This window comes from Ammodytes marinus (genome assembly GCF_949987685.1).
Source record: "Ammodytes marinus genome assembly, chromosome: 7".
Taxonomy (NCBI): Eukaryota; Metazoa; Chordata; class Actinopteri; order Uranoscopiformes; family Ammodytidae; genus Ammodytes; species Ammodytes marinus.
In genome coordinates this window covers 2336365-2350339 of record NC_137211.1, presented here as the reverse complement: position 1 = coordinate 2350339, position 13975 = coordinate 2336365, and the positions used below count along the sequence as shown (strand labels likewise).

Here is a 13975-nt window from a genome sequence, read left to right as displayed (position 1 = left end):
GTCACAATAAATTACTTGACACCAACATTTGTGTCAAAAAATCCATAAAGCTCCTTATAATTTTTTCAAGGTTTCCCAGCTTAGTAATGTAGCCTATGTTATTGTTTCCATAATTATAGGCCTAGATGATGACAGATCCTTACAATGTATTTATTTATACATAGTTTAATAAAAGAAAAATCATTCTAAAGCTATTGCTCTCTTGGCTTGTAACAGACAAGTACGGGTGTAAGCATAGATAGTATATAAAAGGGTGTAATTAAGGAGCCTAGTTTTACTGCAGTAAAAGCCTGTGAAAGCCTTCCTCAATCACCACCCCACGCGCGCATCTCCTTCTTCATCCCTGCGTCCCGTGACGTCACTCCCCCAACGTCACGTCACCTGCTGTCACTGGGATATCCTAAAGATGGCGACGACAGGGAGACAGAAGCTGGGCCGCATCTTCGCCCTTTACGCCGTTTTTCTCGGTTTATTAAATGTGATAAACACGGGAAATTGCGATGAGCAGGTTCCGCTTATTCTGTGGGCCAGTGAAGGGTAAGAAATGTTGAAAATTAATGGCGTTTTCATTGAGTTAATCTGCTCAGAAAAAAGGACAGTCAGAAGGACTCAGCAGGCTCCATTGACGCTTATCGTTTTTTCTAACGGTCAGCTAACGGTTTTAACAGATAGATTCGCAATCGCCGCTAATAGCATGTATGTTACATTATATAAATAAATATAATTCAGACACTATACTGTGGTTAATTTAATAAGATTACTGGTAGAGAAACGTGAGGATTGTTCGGTGTTTTTCTAAATACACGTCAGGTGCAATTTCACCTGTCGTCTAATAAATGATTTATTAGAAATAAATATTTTATTATTCATTATTTTTAAACCATTACTGACAACTGTACATCGGATAATAATGTTATGTTGTGCTGTCTGTAATCCAATCCCTCTTCATGGTAGCTGGGTGTTGATACATCAGATTCAGGATTAATTAATTCATTTATTAAACAATTTTATTTTAGTCGTAGGCCTACAATATAAAGTACACATTACAATTTGGTGTAAGTCGATAGGAGCAAAAGAAAAAACAACACGCCTCTATATCAATCCATGTCACATATTTATCAACACTGCAGGCAAAAACATATTTTCAAGCACTGGCCAATTTTGAGATTTTTGTCTATTTATCTTCCATAACATGTCTTCTTTCATACTAGTATTAATCAAATGTCCAAAATGTACATTTAGTTGTTTATTTGACTAAACCATGTCTGTTTGTTCTTGTATATATCTGCGATATATAACCATCTTTTACTAACATTATCTCACAATATAATTTTTTTTCAATACTCAAAAACAAAAATCTCAACTTCTAAAGCACTTACCGTTACATCAACTAAACTTTCATTCTTAGCACTATTCTGAAGGTTATTAAAGAAGTACTTTTTTTTACTCCTATATAACTGATTTTGAAGGCATTTCCCACATGAAATTTAGTTTTTCTTTAATTATTGCGTGACTACTTTTACCTCAGTATTTCTTCAGTACTCCTAAATACAATTGGCAGAGTCATGAAGAAATATATAAGTCACATTTTTTTTTACCCCTTTCACTTGCAGTAACTCACCTCAAGTAAATGCAGCTGATAACACTTTTTAAAGGTGCAGTGTGTAATATGACATCATCAAGAAGGTTCTACAAAGTTCTAGAATGCAACGCTCCCTGATGACATTCCAACTATGACACTTTCAAGATGGCGGCACTAGGCCTTGGTCCAAAATATGCAGAAATATGGACATATATGAGACCCTTTCTAAGGGGAAAAAAAATTATTCAAATAATTTTTTTCAGCTATTATGCACTAAATTAAATGTACTTATGGATATTATAATTACTTTCTACAAAATCTGCTAGGAAATAAAACCCAAAATTCTACACACTGCAGGTTTAACCTTGGGTGTAGGGTTCTCAGCTTAAATAACCTTTTTGTCTCCTGAGTAAGATTTTTAAGGCATTTCCTACATAACATTTAGGCTTTTCTTAAATTATTGCGTGACTACTTTTACCTCAGTATTTCTTCAGTTCTCCTAAATCTTTCCTGTGTCTCTCCCCCAGGTCTTCCCTTCCCCGTCCGTCTCCTCCCGTAGCAGGTCACATAGTCGAGCAGCAGCAGCTAGCTTCATACCTGGACAACGCTCTCAACGTCGGGCCAAGAAATGTGGTGCTCTTCCTTCAAGACAAGGTACGCACATCTTTTATTTTTTTAATATATATATTTTTTGGGCATTTTTATGCTTTATTGATAGTGCAGAGAGACAGAGGTGAAATGGGGCAGAGAGGGGAGTGACATGCAGAGGACGACCGCGGGCGGGAATCGAACCCGGGTCTGCTGCTGGGCCCGGCCCGGGGGGGGGGACGCTCTACCAACTGAGCTAAGGGCGCCCCAAGTTACGCACATCTAAAATAAATGGTAAATGGACTTGACTTGTAAAGCGCTTTACATTTCTTACCACATTAAACCCATTCACACACACACTCATACACCGATGTAGAAATGACATATTCAAGTTAAGTTATTTTTATTAGTCAATTTACACAAGGCACATTGGAATGTGGTGCCCTTTCTTCAGGACAAGGTACACACATCTTAAATTACCTATTTATATGCTACATCACAAGTATACATGATTTGTAGTGGTAAGAGCGCCCCCATAGAGGCTCAGTCCTCTTCACAGCAGGTCGTTCTCTGCATGTCATTCCCCCTCTCTGTCCCATTTCATCTTTGTCTCTACAAACTGTTTAATAAACATTTTTTTTTTTGTTGTGTACATTAATGTTCCTTCCACCGTCTCCATATGAACAGATGAGCATAGAAGACTTCACCATGTACGGAGGGGCCTTTGGAAACAAGCAGGACAGTGTTTACCCAAACCTGGAGGTAAGACCATATTATTGACCGTTTGTGAGAAATTGAATTTTTTTTGCTAGTAGGATAGTTCAAATCACTGCAGACAGTCCGATCAGAACTCCAGTGGATGCAGATAAGGGGTCCTAATTAAAAGTTCAGGAGGCAAAATGGTTCTTTTAGCTAAATTCCTGTCAGTGACTGCAGTTAGCAGTCCCCTCCCTCGTCCCTACGTCACCACATTAATGCACTGCGGTCTTCAAGCAGCAAGTTATCTAGCATCATCTCAGATCTGTAAGTGCGATAAAACATGATAAAAACCATCAAGACATTGGGAAGGATTTTTACCTGCTCTGTGACCTACTTCACCAGTGGAAATATGAAGGTGTATTGAACTCTGAGATCCTATGTAGTATAAATGTGCAAACATGTTTGAGATCGGTTCATCCTAGCCTGAGAAAAGGTCTAACCTTACATTTTACTAGTGTGACATCACACTAGTAAAAATGTAGGGTTAGGATTAACAGGACAGCTGGGCCAAGGGAAGACTGAGGGAAGACTGAGGGAAGAAAAACCTCATTCATTATATTATAATAGTGATTTTATAATGATAGAACGCCGGTTCCGTATGGGTGAAGTATTCCTTTAACTGACGGATGTTTTGTCTCTGGTGTGCCCCAGTCGGCTCTGATGTCATCGTCTCCTCTGGTGTTGCCGGCGGTTTCCTGGCCGGCTTCCAGCGCTGTGATTGGTCAGCTTCAGGACCAATTAGAAACCTCGGCTCTGTACATGGACCCGGAGACTCTGAGTCAGCTGAGACTCAACGCCTCTGCACCCGCTCTCATGGTGTTCAGGCTGCCATACGGAACTGGGTAGGTACACACACTGACTATTATAACTCAATACTTATTGGGCCAGTTTCACAGACATGGATTAAAGCTGGGGTATAGGATTTGGGGAGAAAATAGCAGTTGGGATAGAGATTTGAATCCAAATACCTCAACCGCTCCACTTGTTCTCTTTGGTCCCTCCCCTATGGTCCCTCCCTGACACGCTCTACACCAACAACGTGAATGGACAGTACCAACAGCCAATAAGAACAGAGAATCGGAGCCTCGCTCTGATTGGTCAAAGTGTACAGCTCATGTTAACTTTGACCAATCAGAAATCATATACCCCAGCTTTAAGCCTAGTTCTGGACTATATTGTACTTCCAATGGACAATCTCCATTCAAAAAGATATTAACTTTTCTAATAATTACCCTCACTTCTTTCCCCTTTCTTCAATATCTTATATTTGCCTCGTGTTTCTCCCGCAGAGCTGATCTGATGTCTGCCAAGGAGGTTCTCAGTGGGAACGGTAATTTTTTTTACTAAGAAAATATATTTTTTTTTGCTTGTGATCATTTCCTGGGTAAAACCATGGTAGAATATGAACATGTTGTTTTTCAGACGAGGTGATTGGTCAGGTGTTGAGCACCTTGAAGAGCCAGTCTGTCCCTTACACGGCCATTTACACAGCCATGCGACCCTCGAGGGTGAGTCTGTTTTCTATTTTATTGTCATATGCACAACAATAACAGAGCAGTCACTGGCAATGACATTCTTTAGTCTTGGGCTCCTCCAACACAGTGCAATATAAAGAAAAGTATAAGTATGAAAGCTGAGACTTAAACCTGCAGTGTGTAGAATTTTGGGTTTTATTTCCTAGCAAATTTTGTAGAAAGTAATTATAATATCCATAAGTACATTTAATTTAGTGCATAATAGCTGAATTTTTTTTTTTATTATTATTTTTTCCCTTAGAAAGGGTCTCATATATGTCCATTTTTCTGCATATCTTGGACCAAGGCCTAGTGCCGCCATCTTGAAAGTGTCATAGTTGGAATGTCATCAGGTGCATTGTTTACAATTTAGAATTGTTCTTGTCCTTGATGGCCACTGTAGCTTCTGTTATTTTTCAAAAGGGGTGGGGTTACCCAGGGAGTGTTGCATTCTAGAACTTTGTAGAATTTCCTTGATGATGTCATATTACACACTGCACCTTTAAATAAAATGTAAGTGTTTATTTAGATGTCGACTGGTATAAAGTGGCAAGTTATGTGCACTTGATTTGTTTTCATGGTGCAGTTTCATTAACCCTTACTTTATATTTCTCAGTGCTGTTTCTAAATGTCCTCTTTTCAGCCTCTGTTTGAGATGCTCAGTTTTTTTCCTCATACTTTGGGAGTCTCTAGTCACACCAGGGACCCATATTAATGATGATAAAAAAAAAACATTTAAAAGCGCATTTAACATAATAGGTGTCCTTTAAAATAAAATAAAATAAAATAAAATAAAATAAAATAAAATAAAATAAAATAAAATAAAATAAAATAAAATAAAATAAAATAAAATAAAATAAAATAAAATAAAATAAAATAAAATAAAATAAAATAAAATAAAATAAAATAAAATAAAATAAACTGTCTGTTGTGCAGCAGTCTAGTTAACATTGTCTTCCTCTCTTCCCAGGAGGCAGCCTCTCTCTCTATGGAAGCCGGTCTGGGTGGCGGTCGCTCTCTGCTTCAGGCCAGAGGCGGATACAAGGAGAGAGAGAGAGAACGAGAGAGGCAGCGCAAGGCCAAGGAGAGGGCCGGGATCTACGCGCCTGTGGAGTTTAAGGTAAAATGCTTATGCCCCTGTCTCCTGTAAAGCATTTTGAAATTGCCTTGGGTCTGGTTGGTTAAAAAAATGTGCCTTGCCCATGTTCACTAGAGCAGCAGCGTCTCCCCATTTCAACTCTGTACTATCCAATAAAGCTTGAAAATGCCAAAAAAGTATCTTAAAAAATAAATAAATGTCTTTTCTCTCTTCTCTGTCTCTAGGAAAAGGAGGAGAGCTGCATCCTCCTGTGGGCTTCAGAGTTGTCGGTTGGGATCCTTCGTAGCGGACGCTGGGAGAGTCATGACCTCACTCCCATGACCTTCGGCGAGGGAGTCAGCCCCAAACTCCACGGCTCAACCTGCGACAAAAACAAAGCCAGGTAGCTCACACTCCTGTAATAATAACACAAGTTTGAATAGCAGTGATTAAAAAAGTCCATTACTTAGCCTAGTTTATTGTTCATTATCGCTGTGTTTTTTAGTTACAATGTTGTTTACAAACAAACATTTCTAGTTATAGTATTAAAAAGAAACGGGATATTGTCTCATTACATATTTCTTTCCTTCTCTTAAGGTTGGTCATCAATTATGAGAATATCCTCGGCCACCGCTCCTTCAAACTGATGTAAGTCCATATATGTAACACACACACACACACACACACACACACACACACACACGTTTAAATATATTTTCTGTTTTACCTGAGGATGTGGTTTAAGCCTTTAATATTACAATTCAGTAATGCTTATGAAGATGAAGCAGCTCCATCTCTTATGTGGGAGGTATTTTGTATAAGTTCATATGTTCTACATTTATGTATTTATATCAATATTTATACATTCAATTGTACACGGTTTCCATCCCTCTTTTAGTATAAAAAAAGGAAAAAACAAATTAAAAATTATTTAAAAAAAATCTGCTAAACTGTGTCTGTCTTTGTGTGTCTGTCTGTCTGTGTGTGCATCTCTGTGTGTGCGTGTCTGTCTGTCTGTCTTTCTGTCTGTGCATGTCTGTCTGTCTGTGTGTCTGTCTGTGTGTCTATCTGTCTGTCTGTCTATCTGTCTGTGTGTCTGTCTGTCTAGCCTTGCCATGAGCAATCGTCACTACAAGGTTTCCGCTCGGCGCTGGTTCACTCTGGACGCTGTAGAGTTGGAGTACGACGGGACCAAAGCCACGTTCAACGGCAGCAGGAACATCTACGCCCCGGCAGAGTATTCCTACCGCTGTGAGTCCGTCACCAGCTTCAGGTGGCCGCTGCTCGTCCCACGCACTAGCAAAGACCCAGCCAACCAGTGGAGGGTCAACTTTGAAGACTTTCAGGTAAGAGGGATTATTTATATATATTTTTTAAGGTATTTTAGTTTTTTTTAGTTGTTTTAGTTTTTCTAAGATACTTTTTTTTTTTTAAAGGGTATTTTCTTTTTTTACTTAAATTTTTATTGAGTTTTTAGGATATCACAACTGCACACAGTCAGATCAACTTACAAATGTTGATTTAGAACAGATAGGACAAACATTTCAATACGGAACAAACAAACACAGAGCCTAGGCTGTGTATTAACACTGGATTTGTTTGTTGCCATTCTTATCATTACATTCTTATTATGTTGATTATTCATTTCTTAGTACTGATTTATCTTTTATTTTTAATTTTTAATTTATTATTTTGTTGTTTATATGTATGTATATATATACACACACACACACACACACACACACACACAGCCTGTCAACAACAATGTAAAAATATGCAATGACCTCCTGCTTGTTAATGTTGTAAATGTGAACACTTAAATTGTCATGTCCCTCACCTAATGGTATGCCTTTCACCTGTCTAGTCCTGCATCACGTAAATAATAAAAAAAAAACAAAAAAAAACACTGGATTTGTTTTCCAAGGCACAAACAATACGGACAGGTAGCGGATCATGAGGAAATATTCATTGATTTTGACAAGCATTCTCTAGAATCGCCCTTTAATATATTTAATCGGTTACGTTGACGTGTCATTTCTGCCCTAAACACACCAAGCCTTTAACAGAGATGTCCTAACAAACCTTTCCTCAGATCCAGGGCTTCAACTTGGGCGGCAGTGAGTTCTCGTACGCCAGCGACTGCGCGGGTTTCTTCACCCCCGGGATCTGGATGGGTCTGATGACGAGTCTCCTCATGGTCCTAGTGCTCACCTACGGCCTGCACATGATCATGCAGCTCCGCACCATGGACCGCTTTGATGACCCCAAGGGCCCCGCCATCTCTGTGCCCCAAACAGAGTAACACACACACACACACACACACACACACAGACATTAACATGCACACACACACACTGTAACATACAAACAAACACACACAGACATAAACACGCACGCACACACAGTAACATAAGTTCAAACACACAGACATCAATACATACGCACACACACGAAGAAACATTAACACACACACACACACCAACCAGTCATTCCATCCTTCCTCCTTTCTGTCCCTCAAATGCTTGTCTTATTGAAATGCTTCCACTCCGACCCTTTACATTCCCTTTCCCTGTTCATCTGTAGTTGAGCATTTCACACAGTAACTAGATGTGTTGTCAGAATAAGGGTTTAGTCATTACTACATACATTATGTGTTGAGTTTATAAAAATGTGCAGACTTGACTCTTTTAAGTAGCCCCAGTTTGTGCCTCTCTCGTGTGAGAACTGCATTAAGATCGCAGTGGCAAACTTCCGAAAAACTGAAAATGTAATTGATCAACAGTGAATGTATTTCAACAATCTGCTCAGTTTGTTTAAGCAAAGAAATGTTTTCGGCAAAGCTTTCATGTTTAGTTAAACCACTAAATGTAATTCTAATACATGATAGGCGGAAACTGGGACTAGTTTTCAGGCTGCCATTAATCGATAAATGACCCCCCTATTAAAAAAGGGAAACAATTGTACATACAGGGACAAAAATTACTTGTAAAAAAAAATGAATTATGAGATGCTATTTATTGGTGAAACTAACGTGTGTTTGTGAGTGTTAACAAAATGTTTGTGTCTGTGCGTAGACAAGTGAAATGTACAGGTGAAACTCGAAAAATTCGAATATCGTGCAAAAGTTAATTTATTTCAGTATTTCAACTTAAAAGGTGAAACTGATATATTATGTAGACTCATTACATGCAAAGTGAGATATCTCAAGCCTTTATTTGTTTTTGATTATTATGGCTTACAGCTTATGAAATGCCCAAATTCAAAATCTCAGAAATGTTTTATATGACATGAAATCAATAAAAAAGGGATTTTCAATACAGAAATGTCGGCCCTCTATAAAGTATAATCATCCATATGTACTCAGTACTTGGTTTGGGCCCCTTTTGCATGAATTATTGCCTCAATTCCAATTCATTTTCCATGATATTCTAATAATATGAGTTTCACCTGTAGTTGTCGTGAAGGGATCATATTTTTCTGTGTGGATGAGGGACGAATACATTAACACTTTGATGAACAAGCTGACAATTCACATCAACAAGAACTACTTAAAGACCTACTTCACCAGTGGGAATATGAAGGTGTATTGAACTCTGAGATCCTATGTAGTATAAATGTGCAAACATTTTTGAAATCGGTTCATCCTAGCCTGAGAAAAGGCAGAAAGAGTGTTTTATGGTCTCACTGTCTAACCCTACATTTTATTAATGTGACATCATATAATGATAGAACGCCGGTTCCGTATGGGTGAAGTATTCCTTTAACTGGAGGGTTAAAAGTTACACAGTTGTTGGTGAATAATCTTAATGGCCGTTTAATTTTATGTTTGAATATTATTATTTTCCTGTCACAATTACCATGAATATCATATTTATTTCTCATGTCAAGCACTGAACTACGCTCAATGTGAAATTATTTTTTCTTTTTGTTAATTTATTTTAAAAGGATTTCTTTGTGGTTTAATATCAATGATGATGTTCGGTCCTTTGTCGTGCTGCTGCTGTGACCCTCAATAAAAATATGTGAAAATCGAGGTCTCATTAAATTTTTTTATACATTAATTGCTGCTGCTGTAAACATCAACAGTGAAACAGTAACTTTTCGGGAAGCTTTCTAACTTCAAACAGTGTTTTAAAACATTTCTTGTGAGTAAAGTTTAGTTATACAGTTATGAGAATAAACATTTTCACTTATCTAACAGACCCAAAGTTACATAGTGCAACTTTAATTGTTATATGGTGATATTTCAGAGAAGGGGTGTGAAGCAGGATTTAATGCGGTAAAGGTTTATTTTTCCAACAAAATCCAGATGCTTTTCAAACTGCTATACATTAGGAGTCAGAATGCAAAACAACATTTTATTGGAATAAAATTTTAATAGACCCAAAGTGATTACAAGGAAATAAAAACACAGAAGAGAAAAGTAACACATCGTCACCCCCTTAAAATAATGGCCCAAGTCACTTTTTGGCCAACATTTTATTTTTTCTTAAACCATCTCCCCATGATGCTGGCCACCTCAGATAAAATAGCTAAATCCGTAGTCAGATCATGTGATTCTACTTGACATAGGCCACTATACCATAGCACCCCTATGTCAAGAGTGTGACTTAGGCCGTTTTATTTTGCCTAAGTCAAAGTTTAATGTTACTTTAATGGCAATTGACAGAAATTGATATTAAAATGTCAACAGTCATATTTTGACAACCTGTTTGAGTGAAATTATTAATAAATATCATTTATTCAATCTTTGGTTAAAGAGGACCTATTATACTACTTTTCTGGTCTTAATTTCTTGTTTTACACTGCTATAGAGCAACCTGACACGAATCACATCACAAAAAACTATGTAGATTTTCGGGAAGCTCTTTCTCTTATTTTGGCGATCCAGCACGTCCTGTCAACACTTGAGTGTGTGTGCTTCGGCAATCTCCGCTCCCTCCGCCTGTGCATCGGCCATCTCCGCTACCCTCCCCCCCCTCCTGCAAACCCTACTCCGTTGTGATTGGTTACCTTCCTTCCGGAACACTTTCAGTGGCGGGAAGCGCGAGCATGGACCTATAAGGGCGCGAGGCAGACGCGAGGCAGACGCGAACAGGGAAGTGACAGCATTACCATACATGGAAACATCCGCGTGGTGACTTCACAAAGTTACATGCGACGTCACAAAGTTACAAAGGGTAGACCGCTTTGAAGACGTGACTTCTCGACTGGCTAGAATAGTGTTTAGTGCTCGGCACAGACACCCCAGACGGTCAGCAGGGAATACGTCGAAATGCATGTAAGTCATTATTTGATAATTTAGTATGGTTAAGCATGACTATGAATCATCATAACAACGTTTATAGGTCATAAAAGTCAAAAAGCATCATAGGTCCTCTTTAAGTTTTTTGTGTTTCCTGAAAAAATTGAAAAAAAAAAACTTTGGCCATCATTTTTAGAAGGGTGAAGACACAAGTAAAATATTTTTTTTTTGACAATCTGTCTTCAATACACTGCATAGCTTTCTAATTAAATTTCATTGGCTATTGATCCCACAAGTTACTTCTTAATGATTGATACTTATTATGAGCGGATATATGCATATTGCAGTAATATTGTGATTTCAGCCGGCAAATGGACCTGCAAGAGAACAGACAAAATATAAATTTTAGACAAATAATTTAAGCAACTTATGGCACAAAACAGCAGCAAATGTGATCTCCTTATCTGATTTATTAGTGGAGTCAGTTATTCTGGAGAATGCTTGTTGTCAAAAGCACTGTGTGTGCTCTAAGAAAAAATCCATTGTTTGTAGGGGAAGGTGGGGTGATTTGTGCGTTTTGGAAGTTGCAAAACCCCTTGTTTCTAGAAAACCGTGGAAGAAATTGGAAATGTGACCACATATTTAAGAAGAGCCATCCATTTGACTCATCCTGTAAAGAAGGGAGACACAAGGAATAAGATATAAGCACATTTAAGCTCAAAAAACTGTGTTTTGCCTTTCAAAGTAAAATTTCCATGATCAAGGTTTTTTGATTATTGTGTCTGAACAATTATAGACACGTTTGAAAACATTTGACACATGTTTTAGTGCTTTGGTATGCTACACTTTGAGTCTATATAGTTAGCACAATGTCAACCCTAAATTGCTGCATCATGCCTATTATCCAAAATTCTGGGGATGGGGTGATTTGTGCGCAAGGGCCTGGGTGAGTTATAAGTAAGTAAGTAAGTAAAATGTATTTATAAAAGCACATTTATGACAGTTTGCACTGTCCAAAGTGCAGTACATAGTGCATTCAGTAGGTTAACAATGAAGGTACAATAACAATAACCAAAATAAAAGACGTAAAGCCCATACATCCACATAAACACAGATAGTAGTGCAGAGGTAAGATAGTTAATGGGGAGGAAACACCAGGGTGTACATATGGGTTTTGAGCCTTGATTTAAAGGCAGAAATGTAGGGGGAATCACATTTGTCAGGTGGCAGTTGGTTCCACAAGCACGGAGCAACTAGTGCAAAGTACATTTCTGAGAGTTGTGCCAGTGGCATGGCTGTATACGCTGGTCACCAAAAGAAAGTGATTGTCTACAGTAGCTCAGAAGAGAGTGACATCTCAATTCCACTTAACGACACCACTGATGAGAGTTCAGATGGCCAGAAAGATGATGATGGTGACTATGTCATTGTGACACAATGACGCACAAATCACCCCACGTAGTGGGGTGATTTGTGCGTCAAGACAACTTTTTTTCCGAAAGCTATATTTCTTAAACAGTTTATTCCAGATCCAAAGTTTTTATTGCCAGGGATGCACAACATCCTGAAATATATGTACATATTTGAGTTGGAGACATAACTGTCAAGGCCTCACTTTAAAATCACTTTGAGTAAAAAGTTGCACAAATCACCCCACCTTCCCCTACACAGCCTAGGCTCTGTAAACTGGTATGTCAACAAAGGGGCCCAGCGTAGCTAGCAACATGCCCTTTTATAGAGCCTAGGCTGTGTATTAACACTGGATTTATTTTCTCAGAATAACACACATAGTACGTACAGGATCATGAGGAGATATTAACTTGTACATTTTGATGAAAGAATGGTTTGAATAGCTGAAGATTTGAAGAAGTCACAGTGAGCAAACGTAAACACAATAATGATAAAGATTTGAATAACTGTAGACTAATTATCTCTGTATTGCTTAGTTACTGTAGAATTCGCTACATCTTCCTGTGCACATTAGCTTTTCCTCAGCAGAGTGAAACAGCTCAGACTCACCTTTACTCACTGGGGCATGTGTAAACCACATCCAGGTACTTGGGAGTGCCGTAACAGGGGTCTCCAAACACTGAGGTGGACGCTTTGATGGCACAGGTGTTTTTCCCGTCACAGCTGTAGATAAAGAGCGATGTCAGTGAGGTTTGTATTAGGACTGTAACGATATGTGTAGGGCTACATATAGCCTTTTCTCAGGCTAGGAGGAACCAATTTCAAAAAATTTTGCACATTTAAACTACATAGAACTACATTCAAAGTTCAATAATCGTATGTATTGAATTGTGGGTCAAAAATCGTGATACAAATCGAATCGTCAGGCTTTTGTTTCATTACAGCCCTAGTTTGAATGCATGTTTTAATCTCTGTGTTTTTAGTAATTAAAGAAGACAAGGGAAACTTTACTTGTAAGCCACTTTGCTTGTGGGATCTGCGCAGCCAGTGTTTCTGAGCTGAGATGGAGGTATTCCAGTAGAGCATGTGGTCCGGTCTGTGCGGCCAAACACGGCACTAAGGACGTTAATAACCTGTCCTTCATCTGACACAATAAGTTGGAGAGGCACAGAGGAGAGAAATGTAGTTAGTACAGGTACAGAAAATATAATTATGTTAATTAGGGAATGTCCCAAAAGATGTACAGTATATAGTGTGTGTATATATACAGCTCTGGAAAAAATTAAGAGGCCACTCCAAATGTTCTGTGTCTCTCGTTTTACTATTTATAGGCACATGTTTGAGTAGAATGAACATTTTGGTTTTATAATATAAACTACTGACAAAATTTCTACCAAATTCCAATACATTTGTGGTCATTAAGAGCATTTCCATTAAGTAATGTAGAGATGAAGATTGAAGAAAAATCCAGACTGGTCTCTTAATTTTTTTCTGGAGCTGTAGGCCTACGGTATATATATAATAAAGTAAAATGTGATCCTACCACAATTCAGGCGTGCCACCTTCCCCTCACATGTCACACTGCGATCTGTCAACATACCTTGATTGACATTTTGGAAATCAGAGTTATTAAACTGTGGAGACAAATTTTTAATATATTTTTTTAAAGATTTTTTTTTTGGCATTTTTATGCTTTTATTGATAGTGTAGAGACAGAGGTGAAATGGGGCAGAGAGGGGAGTGACATGCAGAGAACGACCGCGGGCTGGAATCGAACCCGGGTCCGCTGCTGGCCGAGG

The 13975-nt window shown here is 38.3% G+C and overlaps 1 protein-coding gene across 1 annotated transcript; it reads left to right on the top strand.

Moving 5' to 3' along the window:
- Positions 1 to 406: 406 nt before the first annotated feature.
- atp6ap1a (ATPase H+ transporting accessory protein 1a) lies at positions 407 to 7823 on the top strand (the record flags this gene model as incomplete). Its single annotated transcript, XM_080030587.1, has 11 exons — positions 407 to 537; positions 2110 to 2236; positions 2858 to 2932; positions 3581 to 3771; positions 4219 to 4259; positions 4352 to 4437; positions 5414 to 5563; positions 5767 to 5924; positions 6119 to 6169; positions 6630 to 6867; positions 7614 to 7823. The coding sequence occupies 11 exons, from the start codon at positions 407 to 409 to the stop codon at positions 7821 to 7823; spliced, it is 1458 nt and encodes a 485-aa protein (XP_079886713.1).
- Positions 7824 to 13975: the final 6152 nt, after the last annotated feature.